At 42.1% G+C, this 16659-nt stretch overlaps 1 protein-coding gene across 1 annotated transcript in view; it reads right to left on the reverse strand.

The window, feature by feature from the left end:
- Nucleotides 1-8507, reverse strand: part of LOC126242287 (mite allergen Der f 3-like) — a 64540-nt gene extending 56033 nt beyond the window's left edge. The window contains exon 1 of the mRNA XM_049948076.1: nucleotides 8444-8507. Coding sequence (XP_049804033.1) covers nucleotides 8444-8501 — 58 coding nt within the window. The 5' untranslated portion in view covers nucleotides 8502-8507. The remainder of the gene's footprint in view (nucleotides 1-8443) is intronic.
- Between the last annotated feature and the right edge of the window lie 8152 nt (nucleotides 8508-16659).

The raw sequence follows: 16659 nt of genomic DNA on the forward strand, positions 1-16659 counted from the left end.
ATGCCTGCCTCTGTTAAATTATATGTAAAACGTGTTAGAAACAAATGAGTACAACTGAAGTGTTTAAGAGCTTCTGATTTGATATTAATCTAATTCTAGGCCACTGGCATGTCTAGGGTTGTGGATGTTCGTTTGAAGACTGCTTCTACATTTAAGATACTAGTAATTTCGATCCTTGGTCGAGAGCAATTACGGCTTTAAGTATGTATCTCGCTCATACCTGTTAACTTGAGCTAGCATCACTAGACCAGCTAACACGCTGTGGCGTTTTAATCTTAATATTAGTTATTGTTGTGTACGTAGTTCCGCGTAGTCAGCGCGTACACAACTTTCCCACTAGAGGGGGCCCCGCTAAGCACGACAGCGCAGGCGCAGCACTCGTCCATCTCCGCACTACGAGATGGCGCTGTCTTAGAGACGGACCAAATTCTGCTTCCGCCGATCCGCGTATTAATATGTAACGCAGCCAATGAGATTGCTGCTAACGTAGAACCTTTTCTCCTCGCGGATCACACTCGCGCGGTGATACCTGACCGCTCGAGGCATTATAACGAGTGTACAGACCTCCGATTAGTCAGTCTGCATCAGTCTGCATTAGTCTGCACCAATCTATAGTCAAGTTTCAGTCTGTGCCTAATAAGATTATCATATTCCTGTACATAGCCATGAAGAGAAATGTATAGACACTTCATCAAGTATCAGAGATATGTGAGAATAAGATTAACGTACCAAGACCAAAGGAACTTCAGATTGTCAATTGTAAACAGCATCCAGAATCAAGTTACATAATATCTATGATTTTTATTATTTTAATAAATGTGTGTCAAAATTAATCAAGTTCTGTTTAAAGTTGGTCACCGTCAAACTGCTACTCTAAGGGTGCAAGTGGCATTTCTATCGTGTGACCTAACGGCAGAAGATAAACACGCCACAATAATACCACGAGACATATTGCTGACACCCGCCTACTTTGTTAGAGCGACAAGTCAAATAATCTGATGGTGTGTGTACCGAAGGTCTTACAGTACGCACAACACAGTTATTGAATTTCTTTTAGAGCCGGGGCAAAGGCGATGATTTTATTTAACTTGTTCACTACTCAAGAGAGGTTTGTCATGTATTTTGCAGTGCACTACCTACCTTCTCCTGGCTTGTTGTCGCTGGGGAATAGGTCCCGATGTCCCCATCTCGGGTCTGCTGTGTCGTCTGTGGGTTTTTGCCCTGACCTGACGTGGCTCGCTCTTTTGATAGGTTGTAATTTTCAAGTTAATGTGTGCCTTGGCATGACTTGTGTCGAAACATGTCTGGGGAAATATAAAAATAAACTAATTGTGCTTGTGTAAATCTGATTTCCAAAATAGTTTGTAAATTATTAAAATTTAATGTTTTGAAGAGTTGTAGTATTTTGTGAATAAAGTTGAAAAGAATATCTAATTTGTTTGCTTCTGTTGTTTCACATTTAATGCCTTTTTAAGCTCAGTTTTAATCTTTAACGATCTTTTTTGAGCCTTGCATTGTTGGTTGATAAACTGTTTTAAAAAGTACTTCGTAACAAATGATGTTAACAGTTTCCCACAGCCCCTCCTCTAGCACATGTTTGGTTGGTGACCTCCTAAGATACAAGCTATTGTTGCCTGTGTCAGTTCCCACTATCCGGAATCATCTCATGGGGTGCTCAATTCTTGAAAATGATGTCTTCTACAACTATCCTCGCAATTTCTGGAGCTTCGGCGGTTGTCACAAGTTTGTTGACACTGTAGGGAGTAATAATCAGAACACACCATTATCCATTAGGTTCTCACATGTCGACTTTGGGAGTCTCTCCAAGAAGCCGATTCCTTTTCGGTGGTATGATGCTGCAGGTGGAAATGGTACCCGTCCCGGAGGTAGCAGCGCCTGTGCAGTGACCTCAGTACATTGCAAGGGTCAATCGCGGTCAGAACCGTATTCGGTATAGTTGTGAGTGCATTATGTCTAAGCTAAGAGAATCCGAAAGTGAGCAAATTGTAGGTGCTCGTATGGTGGGTATTTTAGTAACCAACGAACCACGAATGGAACTGGAGAGTGAGCTGGAATTCCAAAACCGCTCATAAGTAATGCAGATCCCCGTAAAAAGAAAATATATTACCGAAACCATAATAGCTGGACTACGGACCAACGGAAGAATGTAATTCGGATGGTTGAGGGTTGTGTCTTACTGTTTCTAACGTCTGGCCGAAATTATTCACGAAAGGTGATCATGGTACGAGTTCGGCGACGATTCCGGCAACGATATCGTGCTCCTCCATGGGCCCCACGGGTACTCTGCAACGACGCATTACTGCCAACGAGTTGTTGTTGTTGTGGTCTTCAGTCCTGAAACTGGTTTGATGCAGCTCTCCACGCTACTCTATCCTGTGCAAGCTTCTTCATCTCCCAGTACCTACTGCAGCCTACATCCTTCTGAATCTGCTTAGTGTATTCATCTCTTGGTCTTCCTCTACGATTTTTACCCTCCATGCTGCCCTCCAATACTAAATTGGTGATCCCTTGATTCCTCAGAACATGCCTTACCAACAGATCCCTTCTTCTTGTCAAGTTGTGCCACAAGCTCCTCTTCTCCCCAATTCTATTCAATACCTCCTCATTAGTTACGTGATCTACCCATCTAATCTTCAGCATTCTTCTGTAGCACCACATTTCGAAAGCTTCTATTCTTTTCTTGTCTAAACTATTTATCGTCCACGTTTCACTTCCATACATGGCTACACTTCAGACAAATACTTTCAGAAACGACTTCCTGACTTTTAAATCTATACTCGATGTTAACAAATTTTTCTTCTTCAGAAAAGCTGTCCTTGCCATTGCCAGTCTACATTTTATATCCTCTCTGCTTCGACCATCATCAGTTATTTTGCTCCCCAAATAGCAAAACTCCTTTACTACTTTAAGTGTCTCATTTCCTAATCTAATTCCCTCAGCATCACCCGACTTAATTCGACTACATTCCATTATCCTCGTTTTGCTTTTGTTGATGTTCATCTTATACTCTCCTTTCAAGACACTGTCCATTCCGTTCAACTGCTCTTCCAAGTCCTTTGCTGTCTCTGACAGAATTACAATGTCGTCGGCGAACCTCAAAGTTTTTATTTCTTCTCCATGGATTTTAATACCTACTCCGAACTTTTCTATTGTTTCCTTCATTGCTTGCTCAATATACAGATTGAATAACATCGGGGATAGGCTACAACCCTGTCTCACTCCCTTCCCAACCACTGCTTCCCTTTCGTACCCCTCGACTCTTATAATTGCCATCCGCTTTCTGTACAAATTGTAAATAGCCTTTCGCTCCCTGTGTTTTACCCCTGCCACCATCAGAATTTGAAAGAGAGTATTCCACTCAACATTGTCAAAAGCTTTCTCTAAGTCTACAAATGCTAGAAACGTAGGTTTGCCTTTCCTTAATCTTTCTTCTAAGATAAGGCGTAGGGTCAGTATTGCCTCACGTGTTCCAAAATTTCTACGGAATCCAAACTGATCTTCCCCGAGGTCGGCTTCTATCAGTTTTTCCATTCGTCTGTAAAGAATTCGCGTTAGTATTTTGCAGCTGTGACTTATTAAACTGATAGTTAGGTAATTTTCACATCTGTCAACACCTGCTTTCTTTGGGATTGGAATTATTAAATTCTTCTTGAAGTCTGAGGGTATTTCGCCTGTCTCATATATCTTGTTCACCAGATGGTAGAGTTTTGTCAGGACTGGCTCTCCCGAGGCTGTCAGTAGTTCTAATGGAATGTTGTCTACTCCGGGGGCCTTGTTTCGACTCAGGTCTTTCAGTGCTCTGTCAAACTCTTCACGCAGTATCGTATCTCCCATTTCATCTTCATCTACATCCTCTTCCATTTCCATAATATTGTCCTTAAGTACATCGCCCTTGTATAGACCCTCTATATACTCCTTCCACCTTTCTGCTTTCCCTTCTTTGCTTAGAACTGGGTTTCCATCAAAGCTCTTGATATTCATGCAAGTGGTTCTCCCTTCTCCAAAGGCCAACGAGTATGTGACCATTATGTCTGATCAGGTCCATCCTATGGTACAGTGTCTGTTCTCCTATGGTGATACTCTGTTCGAAGACAACAGGGCCCCTGTTGACACAGCAGGCATAGTTCGGGACTGGTTTCTTGAGCACGAGGACGAATTGTCGCACCTCCCCTGGACACCACAGTCACCATGTCTTAATATTGCTGAGTCTTTTTGGTTACTTTGGAGAGAAGGGTGCATGAACGCTATGTGCCTCCATCATCGATACCTCAACTTGTCACTGTTTTGCAGGAAAAATGGTATACGCGTCGCTTGAACACCATTCAGAACTTGTGTTTATCCGTTCCAAGTCCACTTGAAGTTGTTTTCCTGCACTGCAGCAGACATAATAATGTTTTGTGTTTATGGTTATCCCGCATCTTTGTCCACCTCCTAACCCTCTTCAAGGAATTCGGCATTTTAACTGCACTATCACTGTCCGCTAACGAAATCCTCCATCCATTACGACTTGAGAAGAACAGCGATATCCATACCCAGAAAACTGGAGGAGTAAATTACCTTTATAACCCATTATTAAAGCGGTGTTTGGCACAGAAAAGACTTCGATATGCAGTAACAAAATGTCTTGATCGTTTGTCCAATTATACAAAATCTCTGAATCTCTGACAGCTATCGAAGCTGGATTTAAATCTAACTTAAAATCACTTCTCCGGGACAACTTCTTTCTTTTCCCTGATCGAATTTTTATCTAAAAACTGGTACCCTGTTATAAGAAAACCTGTTTTTATTGGTAGTTGCATGAGTAGGACTAAAATTATGTTTATTAATGTTAACATTTATCACGTGCATAGTAAACCGACTCGTTCCACATAATTTCAATGAAAGAAACGTTCAAAGATAACTAACTTCATACGTGCGGTATACCTGGGAAGTCCCCGGATCCCTAGGTCAAAACAGACCACCAAGCTGCCGGTTATCCGGGTCAATGTGGACTCGAGACTGCACAAATAACCGAAAACATGCATAATAAAAAATACACATCTCTCTACAGGAAGTTGCTGCTTACTGTATTTACAAAACATGCCACGTGTCGTACTTGAAGTCTTCTGCATTGCCAATGCGTATATCGCCGAAGAGTGATATCTTATCTACAGATATCACTGAAAACACGCTATATTTCGTGTCACTTGCTCTGGTCAAGTTTCTAGAAGTAATCAGTCATCTTTTTCTGTTACTGTATTTCATTCACTTAATTTTATGACTACATCTCATATTTTCTGGAAACACAAAAGACGTTTACAGTCGAACGAATTTTGTCCAGCATACTCTAACAAGAGGTCAACACATTTCTGTTCCTTGGTGTTCGCGATATCGTCTCATGTACACTCTCTTTACCGCACACGCTTTGTCCTTTTTTACGTGCGTCACGTAGCTGCTCACATCGCATTCTTAGGCATAGCTGCTTAATCATTTGCGGATTAATTACTCACCTAGGCCTTCACAATCATAAATTTATTTCACGTCTCCTGTCAGACGAGTAGCAATATCACCTTCACAATCTTTTCCAGGGTTATTGCTGTTGCACTTTCCTTCCTCGAGAGAGCTGTTATAATTGTCTTCACTTTGTTTGAAATCTTATATAAATTGTGAATTGTCTGGAGCACATAATGTTGTTTTTCAGCGGAGATCACAACCTATTCCGTTGTCTGTATGAGTGACATAGCACTAAGCACCCTCAAAAATAATTCCGTCGCCCGAAGCTCTAGCAGGAAGACAATGTGCGTTCTCCAGTAAAAGAGCAGCTCTTTCGGGTAAACGTTTTACTTCTAAATACGTACACATGTCACAACAAACATAGGACGGAATTCTTCCGTCCGACAGAAAAAACAAACGGCGGAATTCTTCCGTCCGACAGGTTAAATCATGTGCGGGCGCAACCTTGCAGTACATTCCAGTTTCATTAGCGTTGGAAATATGACCCGACAGAAAAATTGCTCTGTTTAATGGAAATGAGCAATTCATCACACTTTAATGAACTCTCCTAGTTTCTTCATGGACATCGCATCTGATGGTAGAACTCCTGCTGCTCTGTTCTGCTGGAAAAACAAGTGAATCGCTTTATCCAGGCTCGCATAATCTCTTACACTTTGACGGCAGAGCAGAGAGTGAGCTGCTGTAAACAGTTTAGTGATAGTAGGACGAGGAACTCCACCTTATGCAAGACATCTTTTTTTCTGTTTTGTTTCACCCATATATGTTTCAGCACTTTTTGTTCTATATTCAGTGGGTTACTTTTTATTTTGTAACTTACATGATGCTATTGGACATTTATTTTGGTAGCTATTCTGCTACACAGTCTACAACGTCTCATGGTTTTGATATCGTGGTGCCTTCTCATATCTTGCTGGCGAAGTGAATAGGCTGATTTCGCGACCTATGGTCACGAAAAAGTGGTGTCAAGTGACCATAGGTCACGAAATGAGCACTTCGCCAGCAAGATATGAGAAGGCACCACGATATCAAAACCATGAGACGTTGTAGACTGTGTAGCAGAATAGCTACCAAAATAAATGTCCAATAGCATCATGTAAGTTACAAAATAAAAAGTAACCCACTGAAGATAGAACAAAAAGTGCTGAAACATATATGGGTGAAACAAAAAACAGAAAAAAAGGTTTCTTGCATAAGACGGAATTCTTCGTCCTATTTTCGGAGCAAGCACGGACATAACAAGAAGAACAGCAACACCACAGGATGATTATTAGTTTAGTGACAGGGTTGGCCTCTTCGGAATCGAAAGCAAACCAATGCTGACAACAGTAGTTTATACCTGCCAGCGTCACAAGCAGCAGATGAAGGGATACAGAAAATATACGAGCATACTGAACGGGTACTTCAGAATGTAAAGGGAGAGGAAAATCTAATAATCATCTGGGATTCGCATTAAGGGGAGGCGTATATAATATAAAAGGTGGAATTACCGGAGAATATTGTCTTGTTCGTAGGAACGAGAGAGAATAAGAATAATTGAGTTCTGTAATGTATTTCAGTTGGTAATAGCGAATACACCGTTCAATGTCATGAGTGGAGGAGGTGTGCTTGGATAAGGCTTGTAAGTACGATATATTACAGTTGATTACATCATGGTCAAACAGAGATTTCTAAATCCGATATTGGACTGTAAGTAACCTGCAGGCGCAAATAAGCCTCGGATTGCAATTAATTCATGATGAAGAGTGAGTTGAAGCCCAGAAGATTCAATGTGCAAGGAGTGAGGCACTGTGGCACTGAGGAATGATGAGATGCGCTCTAAACTCTTGAAGACTGTGTAAGTGGGCTGCTTCCGTGTTGGCCGCTCTTTGCATTGGATCTCTGACTGCGCTTTCTTTGTAAGAGACTCTGTGGCTGGTCGGACTCGTTGGAAGTTAATCGCCAGTACTGTTGGGCAGTTGAAAGTTAGTCGCCAGCAGTGATGGAAGTACTGTTGGGCAGTTGAAGGTGAACAGCCAGCAGTGATGGATGTTAGATGTGAGAAGTTAGCATTGATGGAGGCTAGAGGTCTGAAATGTTAGCGTAGGCTAACGATCTGCACATGTTCGACTTGGATATTGAATATTATTCATAATTTTATACCTTTGTGCTAGATGTCAATGACGATTTATATTCGTGTTTGAACTGAATGCCACATTATTAAGGTAAAAAAAAATACATGATTTGGTTTGCAACAAAATTTTTCCTTTGCTAACCACATGCCTATTAGTTGTTAGTGGCTTTAGTAGTTAGAATCTTCTGTTTATCTGGCAGTATTGACCCTCGCTGTATTGCAGTAGTTCGCGTAATGAAGATATTTGTGAGATAAGTGCTTAATGTATAGGTTATTGTTAGGATTTCTTTTTAGTCAGGGCCATTCTTTTGAATTAATTATTTGAAGTCAGGTTGTAATTTTTTTGAGCAGTCAGACTGTGTTGCGCTAGAATATACTGGGTCAGTGTTGACAAAATAAGAAAAAGCAAAGAGAAAGTAGGCTAAGTACGTTCAGTTTTACTCAACTTTTTCAGAATCAAATAACGTAGAAATTTCATCTTCTCAGTCATTCAGCAATTTAGGTGCAGATTCACACATCAACTGTAGGTGCTGCGGTAGTGAATAACACAGTAGGCAGGTTGGTTGATGAGAAATGGCCATCTCTAAAAAGGACAATGACGGAAGTTGGAGAGAGCTGCATGGTTTGGCCATGAGCCACACACCCCCCCCCCCTCCCTCCACCGCGCCCACCTTGTTGGATCCCCACCTGATTCTTCATGCCCCAAGCGTAAATTAAAGAAAACTTAATACATGGCAGAATAAAGAAACGATTCTCTTCCACTCACTTTAAGAATGAATTTCAGAGCATACCTACACATACAAAAAGATGCAGTCTCACCTGGGGCGCACCGCACGGTCGCTGCTAGAATCAACAGAAGCAACGCTGACTGCGACATGGTGTCCTTAATGCGCCTGTAACAGAGACCACACACGCGGCGTCTTTTATAACGGCAACCATCCACGCTGGATACCTGCAGACGGCGATATCGCTCCATTAGGGTGCTTATCACCGTTAATTGCTTGCTACAATAACGTTCGTTCAAGCTAACATCTTAGAATTACCTCTAATAATAATTAAGTTTTCAAGAGGTCTTTATGAGCTAACATATCAACGTCCATGGGTCGAAAACTGCGTTCATCGATTTGTTCTGTTATCAGATCAGCCAGTGAGTTAAACAGACAGCACGTGATTACCCTTTCCATGTTTAATTGAGACACATCGTATCATCCGAGTAACACTTCGCTGTGTTTCAGTTGTTATCGGCAGACGACGCAGCCCACGAGCACAAACGGTGAACGCAAGCCACTGTTGCTGCAGAAATGTTGGATTGTCAGTCAGACAATCGCCAGTCGAAGATGCGAAACGCTTGTTGAAAGCAAAAGTCTGATCGTTCATTTAAGACGACGAAGTGTCAGTTCAGGCACAAAAGCATAATTACACAGAAGGCTTCTGGGGAATCCAGTGGCGATGCCAGTCGATATACAGATCTCATCTCTCTTTGATTTCGTGCGTATCTTTCTACTGACATGGTTTGCTTGCGCAATTTGTAAGTGCAAGTGTCTTTCAGACACACTCTGGCTCACTAATAATTCATTTGATTTTTTTGAAGAGGTAATAAGTCAGGCCGCAACAGTCGCCTGGTACACACCTGCAGATCGGCAAGTTACGTATTCAGCTTTCACTGTGTTTTCTCATTAGCACATTTCTTAAATTTCACGTCTGTTCCTTTATTTAAGAGGCGAATCTCATGTAGCTATGACTGGAAAGTGAAGGGTCAAGCAGACAGTAGCACAGCATTTCTTCTGAACAGCAAGCTACGCAACTCATAAGGCGAAAGTTTTGGTGGTACATTGTCAATTTCATACATTCTGCGCACCAGAGTGAATGACCTTTTTGTTACCGCTTCCCCCTAATGATTTTAGAAATTCCAGTGGAATGTTGTCAATCCCTTCTGCCGTATTTCGTTTTAAGTCTTCCAAAGCTCTTCTAAATTCTGATTCTAATAGCGGATCTCCTTTTTCTCCCCTATTGACTCCCGTTTCTCTTCCATCACGTCATCAGATAAGTTCCCCTGTCATAGAGGCCTTCAATGTAGGCTTTCCACCTACTCGCTCTCTCCTCTACATTCATTAGTGGAATTCCCATTGCACTGTTAACGTTACCCCCCTTGCTTTCAATTTTACCGTAGGTTGTTAAAATGTCCTGTTTGCCGACTCAGTCCTTCCAACAAACATTTCTTTTTAGATTTCTTCAATTTTTTTTTCATTTAGCCACCGTAGGTTCCCTGCACTTCCTATATATTTCATTCCTAAGTGACTTGTATTTCTGCATTTCTGAATCTCGCTGAACATTTTTGTATTTCTTTCTTTCGTCGATCTACTGAAGCATTTCTTCGCAGTTGTATCTACGTTCCTCTCTCCAACTTCTGTTATTGCCCTTTTTAGAGATGTCCATTCCTCTTCAACTGAACTGCGTACTGAGCTATTCATTATCGCCTTATAGTCTCAGAGAACTTCAAGCATAGCTCTACATTCCTCAGTATTTTCGTATCCCACTTCTTAGAGTAATGATTGTTCCTGACTAGTCTCTTAAACATCAACTTGCTCTTCATTACTACTAAATTGTGATCTGAGTCTATATCAGCTGCTGGGTAGGCCTTTCACTCCGACATATGATTTCTAAATCTCTGCCTGACAACGATGTAAAATAACTGAAATCTTCCTGTATCTCATAGCCTTTCCAAGTATACCTCCTCTTCTTTCGATTCTGCAACAGAGTATTCGCTATTACCACCTGAAATTAACAGCAGAATTCAACTAGTTCCTCTCCTCTCTCATTCCCATTACCAAGTCCATATTTTCCCGTAGCCCATTCTTCTACTCCCTCCCCTTCAAGCGTATTCAAATCCCCCACGACTAATAGATTTTTATCTCCCTTTACTTTCTGAATTACCAGTTAAATATCGTCATATACTACTCTGTCTCTTCAGCTTCTGCTTGCAGTGTCGACATGTACACTTGAACCAGTGTTTTGAGTGATGGCTTACTGTCGATTCTGATGAGAACAACCCTACCACTGAACTGTTCACAGTAACACACTCTCTGTCCTACCGTCCTATTCAGAACGAATCCTTCTCCCGTTGTACGATTTTCTGCTGCTGTTGGTATTATACTCGTTTGACCAGAGGTCCTTTTCTTCTTTCCATTTCACTTTACCGATCCCCACTATATCTAGACTGAGCCTTAACATTTCCCTTTTCAGATTTTCTAGCTTCTCTATCATGTAAATATTTCTTACATTCCACATCCCGATACTTAGGACGTTAAACTTTCCATGGTTATTCAGTCTTTTTCTCATTGTCAACTCTCCCTGGGCAATCCCTTTCCGGAGATCCGAATGGGCGACTAGTCTGGAATGTTTTGCCAATGGGGAGATCATCATGACTTCTTTTCAGTTACAGGCCACATGTCCTGAAGGTACACATTATGTACCTTAAATGCATTTATTCTCATTGCCTTCTGCATCTTCATGTCGTTGATCATTGCAGATCCATCCTCCTTTAGGGGCAGTTTCCCACCCAAAGGACAAGAGAGTGCCCTGAACCTCTGTACGCTCCCCGGCCCTCTTTGACAAGGCCGTTGGCAGAACTCGGTGAATTCTTATGCTGGAAGCCTTCGGCTGCCATTGCTGATAATTTTTATTCAAAATTTTAGCTTTGGCGCGCTTCGAATTCGTGACCAATAACTCTGTGGTTACTAATGAAAGACGCTATCGCTACATCATCGTGCGTTTTCTTTAATTCTTTTTCTGTTTTGGTACGTATATTAGTGTACGTTAGGGTAATGAGTCGTCTGCTACATGTTTCATGTATGCAGGATGTACTATAAACACACTGATTCTCCGCCCAGCCTCTGAGCTAAAAACAAAAGATGTATAGGGAAGCTCTTAGCAGTCTTACGATTATTCGTCGTAATAAACGGTTACGTTGTGTGCTTCAATAAATTGCACTTTCACACTATATTTGGTGACCCCCCGAGTTTCCGAGCCGCTTGATGGAACGATCTCATCACTAAAACTGAATTACGGGGCAGCACTATAAAACGTACCTTCCAAAGTTTTCGTGTCAACGGCGATGTGTAGAAACACTTGTGAAAAACCGCGTCGAGTAATCAAGGCAGCTTGTCACGGTCCGCGTGGCTTCCCCCGTCGGAGATTCGAGTCCTCCCTCGTGCAAGGGTGTGTGTGTTGTCCTTAGCGTAAGTTAGTTTAAGTTAGATTAAGTAGTGTGTAAACTTAGAGACCGATGACTACAGCAGTTTCCCGTAAGACCTTACCACAAATTTCCAAAATTAATCAGCTTCTACCATGACAAACAAGCACAATCCTTCAAGCTCTGACTTTCCAGCGGCAAATGGTATCCTTACTCCGATTGCAGTTAAGTCATCACTCTTCTGGTCGGATAACCTAGTACTGTGTTCTGCCGAACTTGAGAATCAATATGTCTTGTCCACATCTCATGGGACGAAACTTATGGTTATTTAGTGCACTTCAAGAGAAAATGGCTACGGAAGCACAAGATATCCTATCCTTGCCGCCTAGAACTGATAAAATGCCGTCCATCAAGCTATCAGTTGTAAGGCGCTTGTTGCTAAGCGACCTGAAAAAGTGTAACTTTATGAAGAACTCGACTAATGCGCACCATCTCGACTACTTCGAAGTCTTCGCACAGAAAGTACTCATAGGTTGCGCACGTGTTCTGGAAGGTCTTGCTCAAACTGCTGACTGAATAGTCTAGATCAGGGGCGGGCAGGAATCCTGCACGTGTGCGGTACACTTGCACGCGTGCAGTAAACAGGTGTTCTGCGTGCACACAGGGGCAAGCTGGCCACCCGCTTACCTCCCCTCCCTACCATACCTTCTGTCCACTCCTTCCTCTGTAATGCGTTTTGTTTTTCTAGCTTACTTTATTGAATGATGGAATAAGGTTAGCAGGAGTGCTTGAAATAAATCATGGTTTGAAAGAGTACCTATTAACTACGATACGTTTTATTTAACTATCACAGGTGGAGTTTACAATACGTTTAATATCTGGAACAAAATTTCTGCATACAGACAAACGCAAACAGTTACGTATATTTTCATCACTTATGTTTGCTAATAGGTATACTAATAGGTATCAGATAGATTATATAATGGTAAGACAGAGATTTAGGAACCAGGTTTTAAATTGTAAGACATTTCCAGGGGCAGATGTGGATTCTGACCACAATCTATTGGTTATGAACTGCAGATTGAAACTGAAGAAACTGCAAAAAGGTGGGAATTTAAGGAGATGGGACCTGGATAAACTGAAAGAACCAGAGGTTGTAGAGAGTTTCAGGGAGAGCATAAGGGAACAATTGACAGGAATGGGGGAAAGAAATACAGTAGAAGAAGAATGGGTAGCTCTGAGGGATGAAGTAGTGAAGGCAGCAGAGGATCAAGTAGGTAAAAAGACGAGGGCTAATAGAAATCCTTGGGTAACAGAAGAAATATTGAATTTAATTGATGAAAGGAGAAAATATAAACATGCAGTAAATGAAGCAGGCAAAAGGGAATACAAAAGTCTCAAAAATGAGATCGACAGAAAGTGCAAAATGGCTAAGCAGGGATGGCTAGAGGACAAATGTAAGGATGTAGAGGCTTGTCTCACTAGGGGTAAGATAGATACTGCCTACAGGAAAATTAAAGAGACCTTTGGAGAGAAGAGAACCACTTGTATGAATATCAAGAGCTCAGATGGCAACCCAGTTCTAAGCAAAGAAGGGAAGGCAGAAAGGTGGAAGGAGTATATAGAGCGTTTATACAAGGGCGATGTACTTGAGGACAGTATTATGGAAATGGAATAGGATGTAGATGAAGATGAAATGGGAGATAAGATACTGCGTGAAGAGTTTGACAGAGCACTGAAAGACCTGAGTCGAAACAAGGCCCCGGGAGTAGACAACATTCCATTAGAACTACTGATGGCCTTGGGAGAGCCAGTCATGACAAAACTCTACCATCTGGTGAGCAAGATGTATGAGACAGGCGAAATACCCACAGACTTCAAGAAGAATATAATAATTCCAATACCAAAGAAAGCAGGTGTTGACAGATGTGAAAATTACCGAACTATCAGTTTAATAAGTCACAGCTGCAAAATACTAACGCGAATTCTTTACAGACGAATGGAAAAACTGATAGAAGCCGACCTCGGGGAAGATCAGTTTGGATTCCGTAGAAATGTTGGAACACGTGAGGCAATACTAACCTTACGACTTATCTTAGAAGAAAGATTAAGAAAAGGCAAACCTACATTTCTAGCATTTGTAGACTTAGAGAAAGCTTTTGACAACGTTAACTGGAATACTCTCTTTCAAATTCTGAAGGTGGCAGGGGTAAAATACAGGGAGCGAAAGGCTATTTACAATTTGTACAGAAACCAGATGGCAGTTATAAGAGTCGAGGGGCATGAAAGGGAAGCAGTGGTTGGGAAAGGAGTGAGACAGGGTTGTAGCCTCTCCCCGATGTTATTCAATCTGTATATTGAGCAAGCAGTAAAGGAAACAAAAGAAAAATTCGGAGTAGGTATTAAAATTCATGGAGAAGAAGTAAAAACTTTGAGGTTCGCCGATGACATTGTAATTCTGTCAGAGACAGCAAAGGACTTGGAAGAGCAGTTGAACGGAATGGACAGTGTCTTGAAAGGAGGATATAAGATGAACATCAACAAAAGCAAAACGAGGATAATGGAATGTAGTCAAATTAAATCGGGTGATGCTGAGGGGATTAGATTAGGAAATGAGACACTTGAAGTAGTAAAGGAGTTTTGCTATTTAGGGAGTAAAATAACTGATGATGGTCGAAGTAGAGAGGATATAAAATGTAGACTGGCAATGGCAAGGAAATCGTTTCTGAAGAAGAGAAATTTGTTAACATCGAGTATAGATTTAAGTGTCAGGAAGTCGTTTCTGAAAGTATTTGTATGGAGTGTAGCCATGTATGGAAGTGAAACATGGACGATAACCAGTTTGGACAAGAAGAGAATAGAAGCTTTCGAAATGTGGTGCTACAGAAGAATGCTGAAGATAAGGTGGGTAGATCACGTTACTAATGAGGGGGTATTGAATAGGATTGGGGAGAAGAGAAGTTTGTGGCACTACTTGACCAGAAGAGGGGATCGGTTGGTAGGACATGTTTTGAGGCATCAAGGGATCACAAATTTAGCATTGGAGGGCAGCGTGGAGGGTAAAAATCGTCGAGGGAGACCAAGAGATGAATACACTAAGCAGATTCAGAAGGATGTAGGTTGCAGTAGGTACTGGGAGATGAAGAAGCTTGCACAGGATAGAGTAGCATGGAGAGCTGCATCAAACCAGTCTCAGGACTGAAGACCACAACAACAACAACAACATGTTTGCTCTTAACCGAGGCTTATTAATTCAGCAAATGGTTTTCCAGCTCTCACTATATTAAGCGCAATTTTATACCTTGCACGTACCGCTGGGCTATTATTGTTGTCGTCCTGAAAAATTGAAAACAGTGATCCATAAAATGTTAAATCAGTTAGATGAGAGATATGACGAGAGAAAGTCGCAGATCTCTCGAGACAACGGCAACTAGGACAGATGCATCTAATATCGTCAGGTCGCTCTTCTTAAGCTCAGTCAATTTCCCCATCCGCTCAGAATGCGACAATAAATTGTACTCGTCCTTGTGAAATTTATTATAATGGCCTTCAATACTAAACTTCCGGTGACCAGGGAGAATACTGCCACATATTAAACATTTCGAATTTTCACGTCTTTGCACAGAGAAAAAAATGATTCTCCCATTACTTTTTAAAAGATAGCAAATCTCCACGTCTCCGTTTCCTTGATTCACTCTGCATTTTCCGGTCCTTGAAATACAACGTTCACTACGTAGTGGTCGCTTCGCATCAACGTCCGCAGCTTAGCCTGGCACTACACTGCCGCAACCTGCCGGCTGTCGCCACTGCCCCGGTCGACGATTGCACGCGAGCAGCACACGTGCAGCGCTGTGCGCTCACGAGCCGCGTGCAACGTTTGCCCGCCCCTGGTCTAGATGTATCCATCGACTGGCGGTACAACGGTCGTCGTCAGAACGCGGACTCCTCTGGAACCACTACAAGAACAGGTAGATTAATTGTAAGCAAATAGCGGTCGTAGTATGCGATGATCCAAAGATGGCTCGTGAAGGCGATGGTCTTCCGGCAGAAACAGACATTTGCCCACCAGCGAGAATATCTGTTGGTATCACACAAAATTTGGACCTGGAATTCGGCAGTATCGACCACACCGTGACAAGGGAAATGCCGCGGAAATCAATAGTGGCGGCGAGTGATATCAAACTGGATATGCAGTGTGGAGAGCATACAGGGGATGCTTAGTGACCGTAGCAGATCTAGGATCTTGGGGCAATTATGAAATATAACTTAGATTCCTCAGTGACGCAGAACCTTGCCTTCAAGGTCGCTTACGTCTCTCATATAAGGTACGCGAGTACCTTTCTCTGTTTTGTCTTGACTGTACCTCAGAGCTCTCTTAACAAATGGTTGAAATGGCTCTGAGTACTATGGGACTTATCTTCTAAGGTCATCAGTCCCCTAGAAATTAGAACTTCTTAAAACTAACTAACCTAAGGACATCACACACATCCATGCCCGAGGCAGGATTCGAACCTGCGACCGTAGAGGTCGCGCGGTTCCAGACTGTAGCGCCTAGAACCGCTCGGCCATCCTGGCCGGCTTGCTTGTCTCTGGTTGCATCCATTCACACGGGATTAATTCGGTACGTTCATGTTGTAATTGGTTTGCATCACTAATTTGGAGTGATTAAAGTCCAGAATGAAGGCTCTCCTAGAAGACCAGTTGTCAATGGTGTCAACATATTATCTGTCAGAATACCTGTCCCACAAATTACGCAGCCTGATTGTCACTTGGATTCTTGTGTTCATGATTCCTCGCATGTCATCCAGCTCATACAGGGACAGCAAGTAGCAGCTACGGATCT

Source organism: Schistocerca nitens, chromosome 1 (assembly GCF_023898315.1).
Source record: "Schistocerca nitens isolate TAMUIC-IGC-003100 chromosome 1, iqSchNite1.1, whole genome shotgun sequence".
In the NCBI taxonomy this organism is placed as follows: domain Eukaryota; kingdom Metazoa; phylum Arthropoda; class Insecta; order Orthoptera; family Acrididae; genus Schistocerca; species Schistocerca nitens.